This window comes from Lemur catta, chromosome 18 (genome assembly GCF_020740605.2).
Source record: "Lemur catta isolate mLemCat1 chromosome 18, mLemCat1.pri, whole genome shotgun sequence".
Classification (NCBI taxonomy): domain Eukaryota; kingdom Metazoa; phylum Chordata; class Mammalia; order Primates; family Lemuridae; genus Lemur; species Lemur catta.
Window position 1 is genome coordinate 35866384 of NC_059145.1, and position 15572 is coordinate 35881955.

Genomic DNA, 15572 nt, shown 5'->3' on the forward strand with positions numbered 1-15572 from the left:
GCGTGTACAACAACATTAATAGATACTTGTTCCTCTGAAATAAATTAGGAAAAAAAGAATACCTGACCAGCAGCCAAAACTTAAATATAATTCAAAAAGTAAAACTATGGCTTATAGAAATAATTCCACACACCTCAAAATGACCAAGTGGGAACAAATCTTACAGATCATTCCCCTTAGTCTCTGTGTTTTCTTCCAAAAGGGATAAGGGACTTGTCCAAGGTCAGAGAGCCACGCATGGGCACAGCCGCTAGGGGACCCATCTGTCCACCACCCTTCCCATGGTGTCTCCCTGCCTCTCCTGCAGGGCTCTGAAGCTGACATCACACGTGAAAAGTGATGAGGACAGATGAGTCTTTCAAACTTACCTGCCAGGCTCTGTCCAAGGCAGGGGATTTGGAAGACCTCGGCTGACAGTCAGGGTAGGTGGCGAGTGTGCCACTGCTCTGAGCATCGGAGCCATCGGTGCCTGTCTGCAACCATCGCTCCCTTCTCAGCCCAGTGCCCGCTGGGGCCCCAACAGCACCGCCACCCTCCAAATCTGCGTGTCCTCACCCCACCGCAGGAGGACAGAAAGGGCACAAGGCTTCCACAGTTGCTGTCCCCCAATTCCCCTGACTGCACACCAAAGCCTTGAGGCTTCAGAACTCATTTCTTTGCATGAATCTGTTATAACTAGGATTATAAACTTGCATGCAATCAAAATTAGCAAAGAATAAGGGAATTTTAGTCTATTTCACATAAACCTTATAAAATCACTCAAAAAGCTTTTTGGTTTATTATTTTGTAATATATCTAGTGGTCTTATAAAACATTAAATCACATCACATAGACGGAGGACAATACAAAATGAATAACTTAAAGGCACAAGATTGACCAGGGCCATTATTAGGGCACAGATAGTTCACAAAAACCCCAGGAATCTTTTTATCTTACTGAGCTGTGAGCAGACAAGCAGGCCAGAGAGCTTTGGCTATGCCCACCACGTGCTTCTCGGGGAGAGAAAGGAGGGGCTCACCTGGAACACCGTCAGAAGTGCTTGCGGGAAATTGTCGAAGGTGCTTCGCTTGGTTTGTGTTTCATCGAAATTAAACTTGCCGCCAAACAGCTGCATCCCAAGCAAGGAAAAGATGATGATGAAGAGAAAAAGCAGAAGCAGTAGCGAAGCGATGGACTTCATGGAGTTTAACAAGGATGCCACCAAGTTGCTGAGGGAAGTCCAGTGCCTGGAAGTCAAAATCAGGGTGTGAGCTCAGAACACCTGGGTGGGACAGAGCAGAGCGTCACCTGACCAGGGATGTGACTGGTCGCCGCCTCATGCTCATGAGACACCCGCAGGGAGACACATGCTTCCTCACCTGGTCACTTTGAAGATTCTTAGGAGGCGCACACACCGAAACACAGAGATGCCCAGGGGAGACATGATTTCCAGCTCCACCAGGATGGTTTCAGTAATTCCGCCGCACACCACGAAGCAGTCAAACCGGTTGAAAAGAGAGACGAAATATGCTTGGAGGCCCAAGCTGTACATTTTTACCAGCATCTCGCAGGTGAACAGCGCCAAGAGGACTTTGTTAGCAATATCTGGAAAGACAAAGGGCACCGTCCTCGGGGTCGCATGGGAGACACTCCGACTCCCCTTTCCTCCTCGCACCCCTCCCCGTCGGCCCCTCTCTTTGCTACTGCAGCCATGGCAGAGATGTGGCCTTAACCTTGATGTCTGTCTGTCTGCCAGGCTCTAGTCCTGCTTCTGCCTATGACCCAGGTGTGTGACTCTGGAGAAGTTACTTGATTTCTCTGGCCTCAGTTTCACTGGCTACAAGACGGGGAAGGGCAGCTCATCATATAGATTTCTGAAGTTTTCCAGCCCTAAAAGCCTATGATTCTGCATTGAGACCATCATATTATATTTTTTTCTTTTCATCACACACAAAAAGATCTGTCTGATCTTGCTTGTGGCACGATGCTATATCAGAAGCAGCCACTTATCAGTGTCATTTATAAGAGCAGAAAATACCACCGTGCAGGCTGGAGAGGTAGAAGGAAAGAGACTGGACTTGATATAAGGAAGAACTTTTCAATAGCTCAAAACTGCCAAACCCAGAATGGGCTGTCTCTGGAGATGAGCTTCCCCACTCCTCACTGCTGGGGCATTCAAAGCAGGGGAATCAAAAACACTTGCCGAAAATACTATGCAGGAAGATAAAGCTTCCCCATTGGAGGTAGGAAGGGGATTATGAGGGCCCCTCCAACTCCAAGATTCCTCAATCCTAGGTCGTCTCAGGGTCAGGACAATTACATGTTTGGCATCAGCCAGCTCCAAGGTGCTTCCCCACACGGCACAGGCTGCGCCCCCACTCCAGTGCTTGCATGTGTTTGGATGGTTCTACCATCTTCCAAGTTAGTCCTCACTAGAAACATTCTAACACTACATTAAGTATCGATGAGATAAGACTCAACAGCAGTTGGACAGCTACAGGAATCTCCAGCTCAGAACAAAGTGAGAACAGCCTCTGCTTGTACCTTGAATCTGTGTCAACCAATCTGGCTGGTTGTAGTGCTCAGAGGAAATGGTTAAGGTGTTGAGAAACACCAGGACAATAACCAGCCAGTAAAACGTGACAGACTTCACGGCAGCCCTACATCTTCTGCGATTGAACCGGTTCCAGCGACGCCAGCGTCGACTGAAAGACAAGCAAACATTACTCCCTAGGTGACAGATACAGCATCTGAGTGTCCAATGAACATAACTGAGAAACAATTTGGCTTTCACTCTGGAGGTCCAGATTGGGGTGGGAGTGCAGGTAAGAAAGATGAGAACAAATGGCATGGAAATTAACAGACCCAATGATAAAAATTATGTTGGTCTTAAAGCACAACTTTTAAAAGTATAATCCTGACTTGATCATGCTATCAGTTTCCTTCCTTATGGCTTTAGATAACTGTAGAATCTGTCATATGCAGCCCTTATGCGGGCTAGAAAATCTAGATATTCATAGGTTCACGTGCAGATGCAAAATCGCACTCGCAGACATATGCAGTGCATACACCCGCCATATGGGACGCGGATCTGTGCGTGCTATCAGTGCAGAAAGCCACTTAGCTTATTATATACATGTCTCACAGCATCTCAATCACCATACAGAATTTATCAGGCAGCAAAGTGCTCCAAAACCACACTTTTCTTTTTAAGGAAACTTTCCATCATTTCTTAAGTCTCTGAGGTTCCTCCAGAGCCTGGCAGAGTTGTCAAAGCTGAGTAGGACATGAGTCTTCATACTGAGTCATCAGGTGCCCTTTCTAACTAGCGATGCTCAAAATATACCTTTAGGAGAAAAGCCAATATTGAATCGTGTTTTCACAAAAATAAAATGAGCTGAGCCAAACAGACAAGTAGCATGTCCTCCACCCACCTTCCGCTCCTGTTTGTAATTAGGGAAAATATCCTCTGCCTTAGCCTGTTCCCCTGTGGAAAACCTTCCCTGCCACAAGGTGGTGGTTTGGTCAAGTGCACCGTGAGCTGCTGCTCAGTGACCTGGATCCCTGGGAAGGGCCAGCCCTCTGGAGACCGTGCCACCTCACTGACAGCAACAGGGCACTGCCTCTGGGGCCCTGAGTCAAGAGGATCCTCCAGGCTGCCCAAGCTGCAGCCCTGGCTGACTCAGCTGTGTTGCTATGCAGAAAAAAAAAAAAAAACCCACAAAAAACACAAAAACAAAAAACAAACACCAAAAAAACCTGTAACCCCGGAGGCAAGCGAAAGAAGAGCTGTGCCAACTCTTCACCAAGACATGGATCAGGCAAGGTGCATTTTCTTATTGCTCTTGCTGTGCAATTTCCAATGGAAAGAACAGCCAGAAATATGACAGCCACTATGGGAAAACTCTACCAAGGACACTAAAGGCTCTGTCCCACTCACAGTTAGGTTTCTCTTGGGATGCATAATCCAGCACACACAAGCAAAGTGGCTTGAAAAAGACCCAGCCCTGGTGGGTCTATCTCATGCTGTGGTGACAAGGCACGAGTGTCTCCCAAATCCAGGAAAACTCATCGTCCCATCCCCTGGAACCCTGCAGCACCCCCACCTGGCCCCCACTGGGCTCTGAGTGCCAGGTGGCCCAGGCCTGTTCTTTCATGAGACCAGCATTCCCGAGCACCAACCGCGTGCCAGGCACTGGGCAGGTGGAGGTGAAGAGGGCATAGTCCCACAGTACCTGTCCCCGAGAAACATACAGGGTTGTGGAAATAATGACTGTAAATCCACACCGGGTGCTGTTCCCAAGGTCCAGGGTGCAGGAGCAAAGAGAAAGGAGCCACAAAGGCTCTTGGGAGAGTCAGGGAAGGCTTCTCCAAAAAGCAGGGTTTTAGGCTGGGTCTTGATCCATGAGTAAGAGTTCCCCAGGGGGGCAGAGGAAGGGCACTCCACCCACCGGAGATGGCATGGCCAAAGGCACTGAGGTGGGAAGAAACAGAGCATGTGGCACCTCAAAACTGAGAACAGTCCAGCGCAGCTACGACCTGGGGAATGTGGAGGGGAGGCTGACCAGGGGCTAGAGTACGAAGGCATTTATATGCCCTTTGGCAACACGGAGCCATAGAAGGGCTCTTAACTTTTTTAAAATCAGGTTTACTAAGATATAATTTATATTTGATAAAATTTGCTTTTTAGGTATATACAATCAAAATATAGAATATATCTATCACTCCAAGCAGTTCCTTCACTGCCTTTCGTAATCAATCCACCATCCTCACCCCCAGCCAACTACTGCTCTGCTTTCTAGCACTATTGTTTGGTTTTATCCAGAACATCGTATAAGCAGAATTGTACACTGTGTAGGCTTTTGAGGCCAGCAAGAATACTTCTGAGATTCACCTGTGTTGCTACATGTCTCAGTTCTCTCCTTATTGCTAAGCAGTACCCCATCACATGGATGGATCACTGTCTGCCCATCTGCCATTTAATGAACATTTGGATTATTTCCAATTTGAGGTAACTACAAATATAACTGATATAAACACTCATGTAAAATTTTTTTTTGTGTGTAGGCATATATCTTCATTTCTCTTATAGAAACACCTTAGAAGTGGGATAGATTGCTGGGCCATATGTTTAAACTTTATAATAAACTACCAAACTGTTTTTTTTTTAATGGCTGTGTCTTTTGACATGTCCACTGCACTGTATGAAAATTCCCACTGATCAGCAGAACTTGTCAGAACTCGGTATTGTCAAATATTTAAATCTGATCCACTCTACTAGGTATGCCGTGGTATCTAAATGTGATTTTAATTTGCATTTTCCTAACAACTAATGGTCATTTCATATGCTCATTTGCCATCCACATTTCTTCTTTGGTGACATGCTTGTCACAATCTTTTCCCATTTTTTATTGGGTTGTTTTTTTCTTTTTTTGGACAGAGTTTTGCTCTGTTGCCCAGGCTAGAGTGCCGTGACATCAGCCTAGCTCACAGCAACCTCAAACTCCTGGGCTCAAGCGATCCTCCTGCCTCAGCCTCCCGAGTAGCTGGGACTACAGGTGTGTACCACCATGCCCGGCTAATTTTTTGTTTCTATTTTTAGTTGCCTGGCTAATTTTTTCTATTGTTAGTAGAGGTAGGGTCTCACTCTTGCTGAGGCTAGTCTTGAACTCCTGACCTCGAGCGATCCTCCCACCTCAGCCTCCCATTGTGCTAGGACTACAGGCGTGAGCCACTGTGCCTGGCCTTATTGGGTTGTCTTCTTATGATTGACACAATCCTTTATGTATTATTCTCTCTACATATACCAGATACCAGTCCTTTATTAAATATGGTTTGCAAATATTTTTTCCAACTCAGTGGCTTATCTTTTTGTTTTCCTTTGAAGAATAAAAGTTTTAAATTTGATCAAGATTAATTTATCAGATTTCCCTGTTATGGATAGTGCACTGGGTGCTTGTTTATCTTAAGAAACCTTTGCCTAACCCAAGGTCACAAAGATTTTCTCCTATGTCTTCTAAAATTTTTGTAGTTTTAGGTTTTATATTTAGTTCTATTCTACCTCAAGTTAATGTTTATATATAATGGTAAAATGTTTTTAATTAAAAATAACATTTATATGGTAAAGTACAAAATCACAGGTATATGGTTCAATGAATTTTATCAGCTGAACATGTAGCCCTCATCCAGATCGAGAAACAGAACATTACTAGCACCTTAGGAGGCTTCTTGAACCCCCTTGCTATGGAAAGCCTTTGAGCAGAAAAGTGACAAGTGGTAGCTGTCTCAGGGAAATGACTTGGAAAATGAAGGACTGAGAGGCAAAAAACTGTTCGTTATTGTGTCTTGTTGGTTTGTTTTGGGGGGAGATCTTCAGTACCTACCACACTGCTCCCTGGGGTAGGCACATAATATTTAATGCACTGGCTGAAAGTTGGTATCAATGTTATAACCCACAGTAAAACCCAAGTCCAGAGCAATTCTATGTAAAATTCAGAAGTTAAAACATAAAAAAAAAAAAAAAAAACACACAACACACAGGCTGAAGAAAAAACATAAAGACGATACTGACCTGAGTTTGGATTTTGAGATGGCTTGACTGAAAGAAAGACAAAAAGCGTTAAGATTCCTGCTCAGAGGGCTTGAGCACACGCTCCCCGTCACTCCCGCTATGGGAAAAGCCATGCACAGACGCCTGGGCCGAGCACCCCGATCCCCGCAGCGGGCCAGCTGGGGAGGCTAGAGCAGAAATCAAGGTGCTACCAGTGCCGGGCAGGCAGCCGGAGCACCCTCCAGGGCCCAGACAGGAGAAGCCTCTTCAGCTAGACTCCCCGTGTGGCCCTGATGACAAGCAGAGAGGCCAGAGGTCCTTCTCCCGCCACCCCAAACGGAAGGAAGCAGGGCCCCTCCTGCCCACAACACAGCCACTCGCTCCACAGCAGCACCTGCCACTACTGTGGCAAAAGGAGCACTGCATCAGGAGCCCCGGCGCGGCTGTTTACCAAGTGGCTGGGTGTGGGAAAGCAGCATGCCTTTTTGAGCCTCAGTGTTCTCATCTGTAAAATGGGGAAGACACACCCATTCCCTGCCTGCTTCATGATGTTGCAGGGAGGGCAGAGCAAGAGAATGGAGGCAAAGTCATCTCATAAACTGCTGACATTCTGCCCGTATCACATTCTTTTTTTGAAACTCTGCCAAGAGTAAGAGTGAGTTCTCTTAAAGACTATCTATACCTGTACTTTACAGAGATGAGACCTTAAGGATATCAGCAAGAAGCAAACGAAACCACACCACATGGGGCTCCCCTAAAGCGGGCAGTACTCAGCACATTCCGCACTGCTGGTGCCCCACAGCTGCAGCCCAGATCACCTAGGAAAAGCCAGCGATGTCACTGTGAGCCGCCCTCCACTGCTAGAGAGGGTGGTGCACGTCTCCAAGGAACAGTGCCAGGAGCAGCGGAGACAGGGCCTTGCTGCCCAGCCGCCCGGCCTGAGGTTGGGCAGGGCCCGTGAGTGAAGGCAAAAGTACATAGCACATTCTAGTCAGCAACTCCGCCATACAAGCCCCTCTGTCAAAGCACGGATGCCAAACTCGGACTCGAAGGAGAATCAAGCCTTTACCCCCACCGCCGACACCCCGAGGGCCCAGCCTTGGCCGCGCCTCTTCTTCTCCACCAGCACCTAATGAACACAGCGGGGTGGCCGGGTTAACTGGCACTCTCTTCACCAGCTCCGCTGCAGCAGGGACGACTTCACGGGGGGCAGCAGGTGAAATGTGGGGCCCCCGAGGGGCCTGGCACAGGAGGAAGAATGCCAAGGGGTGGGGGGAGCCCGCCCGCCCCTCCTGCACCTAAGGCGATGGCCCTAGGGCACGGCTGCAGGCTGGGCCTCACCGCTTGCTTCTCTGAGGCCACAGGAGGGAAAGGGGAGGCAGTGGCCTCCGCACTCACCAGAGGCTCCCGCAGCAGCCCTGGGTCTCGCCTTCGCCACTCACGTTCTCCGTGTTCACAGATTCGGTCTCACTGGTGGGCATGCTAGCTGTGGGGACAGGAGAGGGCTTTAGACGGCGCGCTGGAGGAGCCGCACACCTGGGAGCAGGTTGTATATGGACCGCTGCCGCCAGGCAGACCCCCAGGGACCAGCAGGAGTGCAGTGAGGGCCCTCAGGGGCTTGGCTGCCAAAGAAAGGCAGGGCTGAGGAGCCAGGGTTAGGGTTAGGGTTAGGGCCAGACTCGCTTCCGTGACGCCGAGAAAGCCCACAGAGTCCTCTGCCGGGAGGAAATTCTGTCCAGACACTTCCCAAGAAACGGAGCCGAGGGGCCAAACTGAATCCTGTCTCCGGGCCTGGCACCAACTTGATCACCTCATCTCCGGGATCACACTGAGAAGCCACCAAAACATCTCAGTTAGAGGCGCAGCTTTACCTGTCCCAGCAGGTGTATATAGAATACCTGTGAATAGACCTAACATTTCATAAATAAATTATTCTAAACATACTGAAGGAGAAGAGCTATTATAGATGGGGCAGTGCATACAGGTACCACGCACAAAATCTTTTTAAAAAGTTAAGATCTCTACTCCTTTTTTGCTCATTTATCTGATGTCTAAGTTCTGCAGAGCTTGTGAAGCTAATATGCAGAAAGTTCTCACCAAATAAGCTGGCACTAGAGCACCGAGAAAGCATAGTCGTGGGGTGGAAGGGGAAGGTTTTTACCAACCAGCGAGCAGAGGGCAAAGCTGACTGTGGTCCCAGTGTCACCGGGGTCCCCGGGCATGTCTCACGTCTCCACGGCCGGATACAGAGCAGAAGTGGAGGAAACGTGGGAACACACCCGCTAGTGTCAGGAGGTCCGGGGACCACCCCGCGCCACCAACTGGCACATGGGCGTCGTTTCTCAAGTATCTGATTCAACCTGTGCTCGTCATGAACTGCCAGAGGCCAGGCAGGGAAGGAGGAGGGGGGGACCAAAGCGGAATGCAGTACTGTGCCCACCTGGAGCAGCACCAGGGAGAGGCAACCCCCAGCAGATTGCTATTAACCGTGCAGAGAGCTGCTGCGGGGGTCTGTGCAAGAAGTTCCAGAGTAAAGACCGACTAATTCCGCCCTGTGGGTAAGAGAGGTGGTCACTGAAGATGGAAACGTGGGACAATCACCCAAGCACGTGTACTTCCTTTTCCTGATGCACAGTTTTGAATGGGAGTGACTGCTTCCAATAGTCCTCGTGGTGTCAACAGAAAAGCCTTCCTGCTCTGGGCTCTGCCCACATGGCCCCCTTAGCAAGGATGTCTTCAGTTTCATCTGCAAAAACTGGTACAGATGGCGCCTCAAGCGTCGTGGTGAAGGCTCTGAGGCCCAGCCAGGCTCAGAGGGGAAAGGGGCTGGATCAGTCCGCTCTGTCCACGGGCCTGCTGCCTGCTGGCCTGCTCAGACGAGAGGCCTAATGCAGTTAATGACAAGGACACAGGTGGAACCTGGCACAAAGAGCCTGGAAGTCTGACAGAGGAGTTTCCTAAGGGGCCTGAGACAAGCTTCCTTTCGCAAGCGCCCAAAGGACCGAGTCTGCCTGAGCGGGAACCTCAACAGCCATATCCAGGACATTCAGGCAAAGGTTTCAAAAGCAAAGGCCAAATAAGAAAAATCAGACTCACATCACACTATTGGTATTCTCATAGAATAACTTTTTTCTTCCTTCCTTAGTTAAGTCCAAAGAGATCAATTATAAAACCTTGATTCACTTTTTCACTAGTCCATGCAAAAAAGCACAGACAAAAACAAATCAAACCCTCTCCCCCCACCCCCAGCCCCAATCCAATCATGGAAAAACTTTTGACAAAAACTCCATTAACACACATAGATACACAGTTGCTCACTCTGACTTGAACAGAAAGACTAGAAAATTGTAAAATTCCATGCAGTTCATTGTTGTGAGTTCCTCTCCCATCATCCCCCTTCCCTTCAGAGACAGGGCAAAGAAAATCCCAGGGGGAGACCCTTTTCAAATCTGGCCATGAGTCATCTCCGTGCAGTGTTCTCCTTGGTGGTCATTACAGCCACTAAGGGGGTCAGAGGTCCGGGGCAGCACACTGGGGAGTGCACAGGCCCTGGCTGTTCTGACTGTCCCCGGGCAAAGTGCCACCTCTCCAAGCTGCCTTCTCCTGTCCATGACATGGTGGCGCTAACTCCACAATCTCGAAGGTTGTTTCTGTCTCTAACAGTTTACTATCTCATGGTTCTAATATTAATCATATGAAAACATTAGTCATTATTTCCGAAACAGCAAACTTCTGAATAGACTAAAGCTTTGTGGCTTTTTACTCTCGGGGACTGTATCTCATGCTGATATGAGTACAGTTGCTGCATTTCATTCCCAAAGCTTCATTTTTCAAACAGTCTGATTGAAACGGATAAACTGCATATTGCTGATGTAAGGGGGGGCCTCTGTTTGCATCTCTAGCTCCATGCCAACTATCAGCGTATGAAACGTACTGGTTGTTCCCTAGACTGACTGGGAAGGAAGGTAAGAAACAAAACCAAACTCCCCAAGCAGCCACTAAGAGAGGATGACAGCTGCACAGCACCGCGTCAGGGCTGCACAGAGGGCAAGGGGGTCCTCCTGCTCTCTGAGCAGCCCCTGCCCTTCAGGTGGGGTGGCCAGATCTGAGTTTAACGTCACATCTGTGACCTGACTTCACACCTCCACTTCCTCATCTGCAAAGCAGGCAGTACCTACCTCGTGCGGCTGCTGGCAGGACTACAAATGAGATGAGGCAGGCAGAGTGCTGGGACCCCAGGGCTGGGTGGTCAGGGAGCCCACAAATGTCAGCTCTGACCATCATCCCAGGACAGCACCCCTGGCGCTCCCTGGAAGCAAAGCGACCGATCTTACATTGCCTCCGCCTGACCACCCCTGTCACCGCAGACAGACAGACCTGTCTGGGGTGAACGGCCTTCCAGACTTGTGGATTAGCTTTCACTACTTGCCCAAGTAGCCAAAGTCACTCTTACTTTGCACCTTTCCTGCCATAAACTGAGTTTCTGTCTAACTCAGCCTGTTGTAGGGACGCCAACAGAGCGACAGGCACATAATAAATCAATTTTTTCCAGAATGCTGTCGCCGGGGCTGAGGACGGGTGGAAGCAGAGGGAGGAGGAAGAGGACAGTGACTATGCCAGAAATTGGTGACCTCCTTTGGTCCTGGAAACAGACACTGATGCAGCCCCTAAATCTGAGCGGAGGAGCCCAGCCCCGACCGGGGCCCTGGCAGCCTCACTCTCTCCTCCAGCCCCGCACTCCCTACCACAGGACAGAACATGTCCCTTTTCAAAAGGATGGAAAAAATCAGGCCCGGTGGGCATAACCAAAAACCTCGTTTGTACATTAAAACTGTTCACCCTTCACTTGCGCTAGGCATTCTTTTTTTTAAATGCTAATAAATCGATATCGATATAAGTTTCACTTCACTTAGCCCCAGTAGCACCTCAGTTACGTTTTTAAAAAGCAAGACAGAGAATCCTAGACTGTTAGAACTGAAAGGGGCTTCTGAGAGCACACAGATGAACTCTGATTTCACGCGTGAGAGAACTGGCCACCCCGCCGTGGGACAGTCACCGCAGGCTGAGAAGGTGATGACTTCCACTCAGCACGCGCGCCTTCCCCCTGGCCACGCTGCCCCGCGCTTGCCTTACCTACCTAAATATACTGGTATACAGCTTGCTGTTGGCATATACTTAAAACCCCACAAATCAAAAGTTCCAAAAAGCCAAGCCGGTCTATTATCTATCAGTGTTGGCCTGCTATTCGGATGCCCTTTATTAACCCCTAGAAATCTGGAACATAACCAGGTCACTTCCAGCAGATCAGCCCGGTGACTGACAAAAATCAAGCTGCACTGGTGACTACTGGGGTTTTATAACAACCCAGACAGAAAGAGTTATAAAAACCCATGGTGAGTAAGTCTACGGGCAAATTACTGCACCACGTGCACCTCTCCTGCCTGACTCCCCAGCACCTGCTCTGTCCTGTTTAGCAGGGATTCAGTGTTAATTGCTGACTAGTGGCCAGGCCTCGCTGGGGTGCAGGAAGATCCCTCAAACCTCCCCCTTCCATGTCACCTATGGGTGCCAGCCCCTCCTGCAGAAATAAGCCAGGGGCCATGTGCATGTGGAGAAGCTTATATAAGGCCTTTCCCCTGACACATTCCAGGGAACTCTAGAGCTTTGTTGGGCAAGTTTTTTTTTTTTTAATATAAATTCAAAAACTATTTTCAGTGAATCTGGGTGAAACCAGGCATCAGGATAAGCCTGTCACCTGTGATGGGATGCTGACTGGCACTGCAATCTGCCTGCTGAAAATCTGGGGGAAGCTCAGGGGTTATGCTTTGCAATCTATTCCAGGCACCAGGATCTCTGGAGTGAGCACCAGGTGAACCCTTAGGCCTAGAGTGCAGTGCACTGACAAGGGCCGTGGGTGCTGCCATGGGTGCGTGGAGGGTGCCAGATAGTGGCCCAGCACATCCTGGACTACAATGGGAGTTTCCAAAGCCTTTGTGTAGGCCGCCTGGGCCAGGCCCCAACCTGAGCACTCTCTGCAGATGTGAGTCACATTGTTTCTAAGATCTTGTATTGGGTCTGGATGCCATAACGGGCCATATCACACAAAAATACACTGTTTCTCAGGCCAGCACAATAACTAGCATTTTCACCAATGTGTAGAAATTTCTCCATCTACTCTCATTCTGAAAGACAACATACCTCTCAACCAAAGCTGCCTGGCTTGTGAATTCAGAGGCAAGTCAACATGCACACGTGGGTGCACACACACACACACAGTGCGTGAGTCTACGTGTGGGTCCAAGTCGGCAGCCTCAAAATTACGTTCACCGTTAACAAGCACATCAAAATCTCAGACCAGCTTCCTTCAGTGACGGAGGCTAATGAGGTCAGACTCTAGAAGAGATGTCAGGAAAACTTGGTTCTCGTCATCAGGTGATAAGGGGACAAGTGCCTCTTCCTGCCGGTGCTTAGTAACCTGATCTGTAAGATGAGCTGTAGGACAACATCATCGCTAAGATCCGTTTACCTCTGACCTGCTACGAAGGCAGGAAAGCAGAAACGCCCCCGAGCTGTCTGGTTTTACTACCGGCAACTGGGGGGTTTCCCTTGCATTCCCCCAGCTCTGGAAGGACAGAAGGGGACAAGCAGCGCTGTGAAGCCCTTGCCACCACAGGAGGGCAGGCAGGAGTCCAGCAGCCTGCCCAGGAGAACTGAATCCGGGCCCTCTCGGGGCACAACGCCCCAGGGAACAGAGTGGAACACAGGACGGAGCAGCCTGAGAGGCCTCAGTCACAGCAGCACAAAGGAAAGACTCGCCACATGCCAAACCGAGCTCAGCGCTCCCCAGCCACACTCAGGGATTTGTTTTCCCATTTCCTTTCCGGTCCCAGCAGCCTAAAGGCTCTCACTCTTTCTTTTCAAAAGAAGGGGCAGGGGTGAGGCTGGACAACTGCACAGGGCAGAATGTGGCTGCTTTCCTACAGGACAGGGATCTGACACCAAGATCTTGTGTTTTCATCTTATTTTCACGACAAGCATGAGCAGTACCATGATGTAACAAGCCTGCCAAAGCCAAAATGACCCCAGACATCCCCTGAAGGCATGTGCACATGTAGAGTAACAACATTTCATTGCTGCAAGAAGCCAGACTCTTCCTGGAGATGTGGGTCAAAGCCAGACCAAGGTCTCCATGTCTCAAGCAAGAATTACACCCAGTGACACCAGCAGTTTCAGGGTCCTTCCTTAAAGTCTCTAGGTATTTCAGTCAATAAAAGACCATCCCCACTAAAATAACATATCCTGAAAATATCAGCCTGCTTCCTCTCCCTGCAGATCTCAGGAAACTAATGGAGAGGCCACAAAAATTCTTAGAAAGTCACAAGGCCTGTGCCCCAACTCAGGAAGGTGGGCTCGAGGAGGGATGTTTTCTGGGGACTGGAGCCACTCATCTCATTCTGGTAACCCACCCAGAACAATACTCCTAAGTCAGTCTTCAAAATCATGTTTTCTTATGTCTATGACAATATTTCCTGCTTAGATGAAGCCCATTCTTCTTCCAGAGACCTCCAGGAACCGCATCAATCCCAGCCTCCCGTTCATAAACCCTCTGCAAACATCAAAGCTAAGTCAGTCAGCCCCATCTCTGCCCCTCGCTTATTGTCCAACCTCAGGCAAGTTCCTGCTCCTTCTTCCCCTTCTGCTGGGGCCACAATGTGCTGAGTGACAAGGGGCTTATATCCAACAATCTCTCCGTTCCTTTCCACTTTTAGGCCTTCTGATGAGACTAGGACTCTCAGATAACCCTCGGTCAGACCATGCATGGGTTGTTCCCATCTACTTCCCATACCCTCTGTGCTCAGCACTCCCATGGTGGCAGAGGTCACTTCAAAGACAACAGTGCAATGTGTCCCCTCTGCTCTCCTAGCAGTTGGCTTTGTGTCCCTGCAGTCTGAATCTTCTCAAACAGACTCTTCCTCCAGAGTTATGTGACCAGGGCTGATCTCGGTGGCAGAACTAGGTGGCATGTGCCCGTGTGCACAGGCCAAGGTTTGTGCTGCTGTCGAAACACAGCAGTGACTCGAGCAGAGCAGGGAGTCAGCTGCTCATGTAACTGCCTGTCTGGGATCGGCCTGACTGCTACCTCAGGGTTTCTCATGGCGGGTGTGTTTAGCATTATTTTAGATCATAGCCGGAAACTTAACTATTTCCCACAGGAGCCCATTCTCACTTGCAAAGGCAAGTGCCCCAAATCTTTGCATCCCCAAAGTCTAACTTTTAACTTCATTCTTGAAACTGCCACTACTAGCTTTAGCATAGTCCTGAGCAAACCAGCCAGAGACTGGAAGACCAAGAAGCCATTTCAAACATGTAGCCTGGAAAAAAAAAAATCAATCAAATAACATTATTGGAATTTCTAAACAGTTTAAATTTAAAAACATCATTTGGGGAAAAGTGATTAAAAAGTCTGTCTTCCAGTCTAAGAATATTCATGCTGAATCAAATAATTTTTTTTAGTTGGTTCAGCTGCTTCTCCATAAGGTACAGTTCAAACAAAAAGGAAACTGCAATGCAGTCTTGATAAGGACACACATTTTGGAGAAAGACAAGAAGAAAAATGCCATGACCAAGTGCAAAGAAATCAAGCAATTAAAGTATAGGCATCTTCCGAACACACCACACGGCACACACATTTCACACGATGCCTATAAACAAGGAAAAGGTATCAGAGATCTCGGGGAAAGAGTCTGCAGAAGAGAAATTTCAATCTCAGTAATTTACCGTGATCTTTAGCCCTGCGTTGACGAAAGCAGCAAAACTTCTTTTTCTTCTTATCCTCTTTTAGCAAGTCGGCCACTGTGACCCCTTCAGGTTAAACACAGGCAGTTTCATCACAGAGCAGCAGAGGGCGACAAAAGCAACGTGATTGAGGGGACAAGGCAGCCAGCCCAGAGGACTCAGACCTCAATATGCAAACCTGAACCAGTTCTCCTCCTCCTCCTAGCAATCTAGCCCAGGATATAAACAGTAGAGGGGAAGTGCATGT

The 15572-nt window shown here is 48.8% G+C and overlaps 1 protein-coding gene across 1 annotated transcript in view; it reads right to left on the reverse strand.

The window, feature by feature from the left end:
* The window catches only part of CACNA1D (calcium voltage-gated channel subunit alpha1 D), a 303856-nt gene that overhangs the window by 82799 nt on the left and 205485 nt on the right, over positions 1 to 15572 (reverse strand). Inside the window, exons 10-15 of the mRNA XM_045529982.1 lie at positions 7928 to 8015; positions 7599 to 7658; positions 6551 to 6577; positions 2524 to 2684; positions 1359 to 1584; positions 1019 to 1226 (exon numbers count right to left, since the gene is read on the reverse strand). Of these exons, the coding sequence (XP_045385938.1) occupies positions 1019 to 1226; positions 1359 to 1584; positions 2524 to 2684; positions 6551 to 6577; positions 7599 to 7658; positions 7928 to 8015 (770 nt within the window). The remainder of the gene's footprint in view (positions 1 to 1018; positions 1227 to 1358; positions 1585 to 2523; positions 2685 to 6550; positions 6578 to 7598; positions 7659 to 7927; positions 8016 to 15572) is intronic.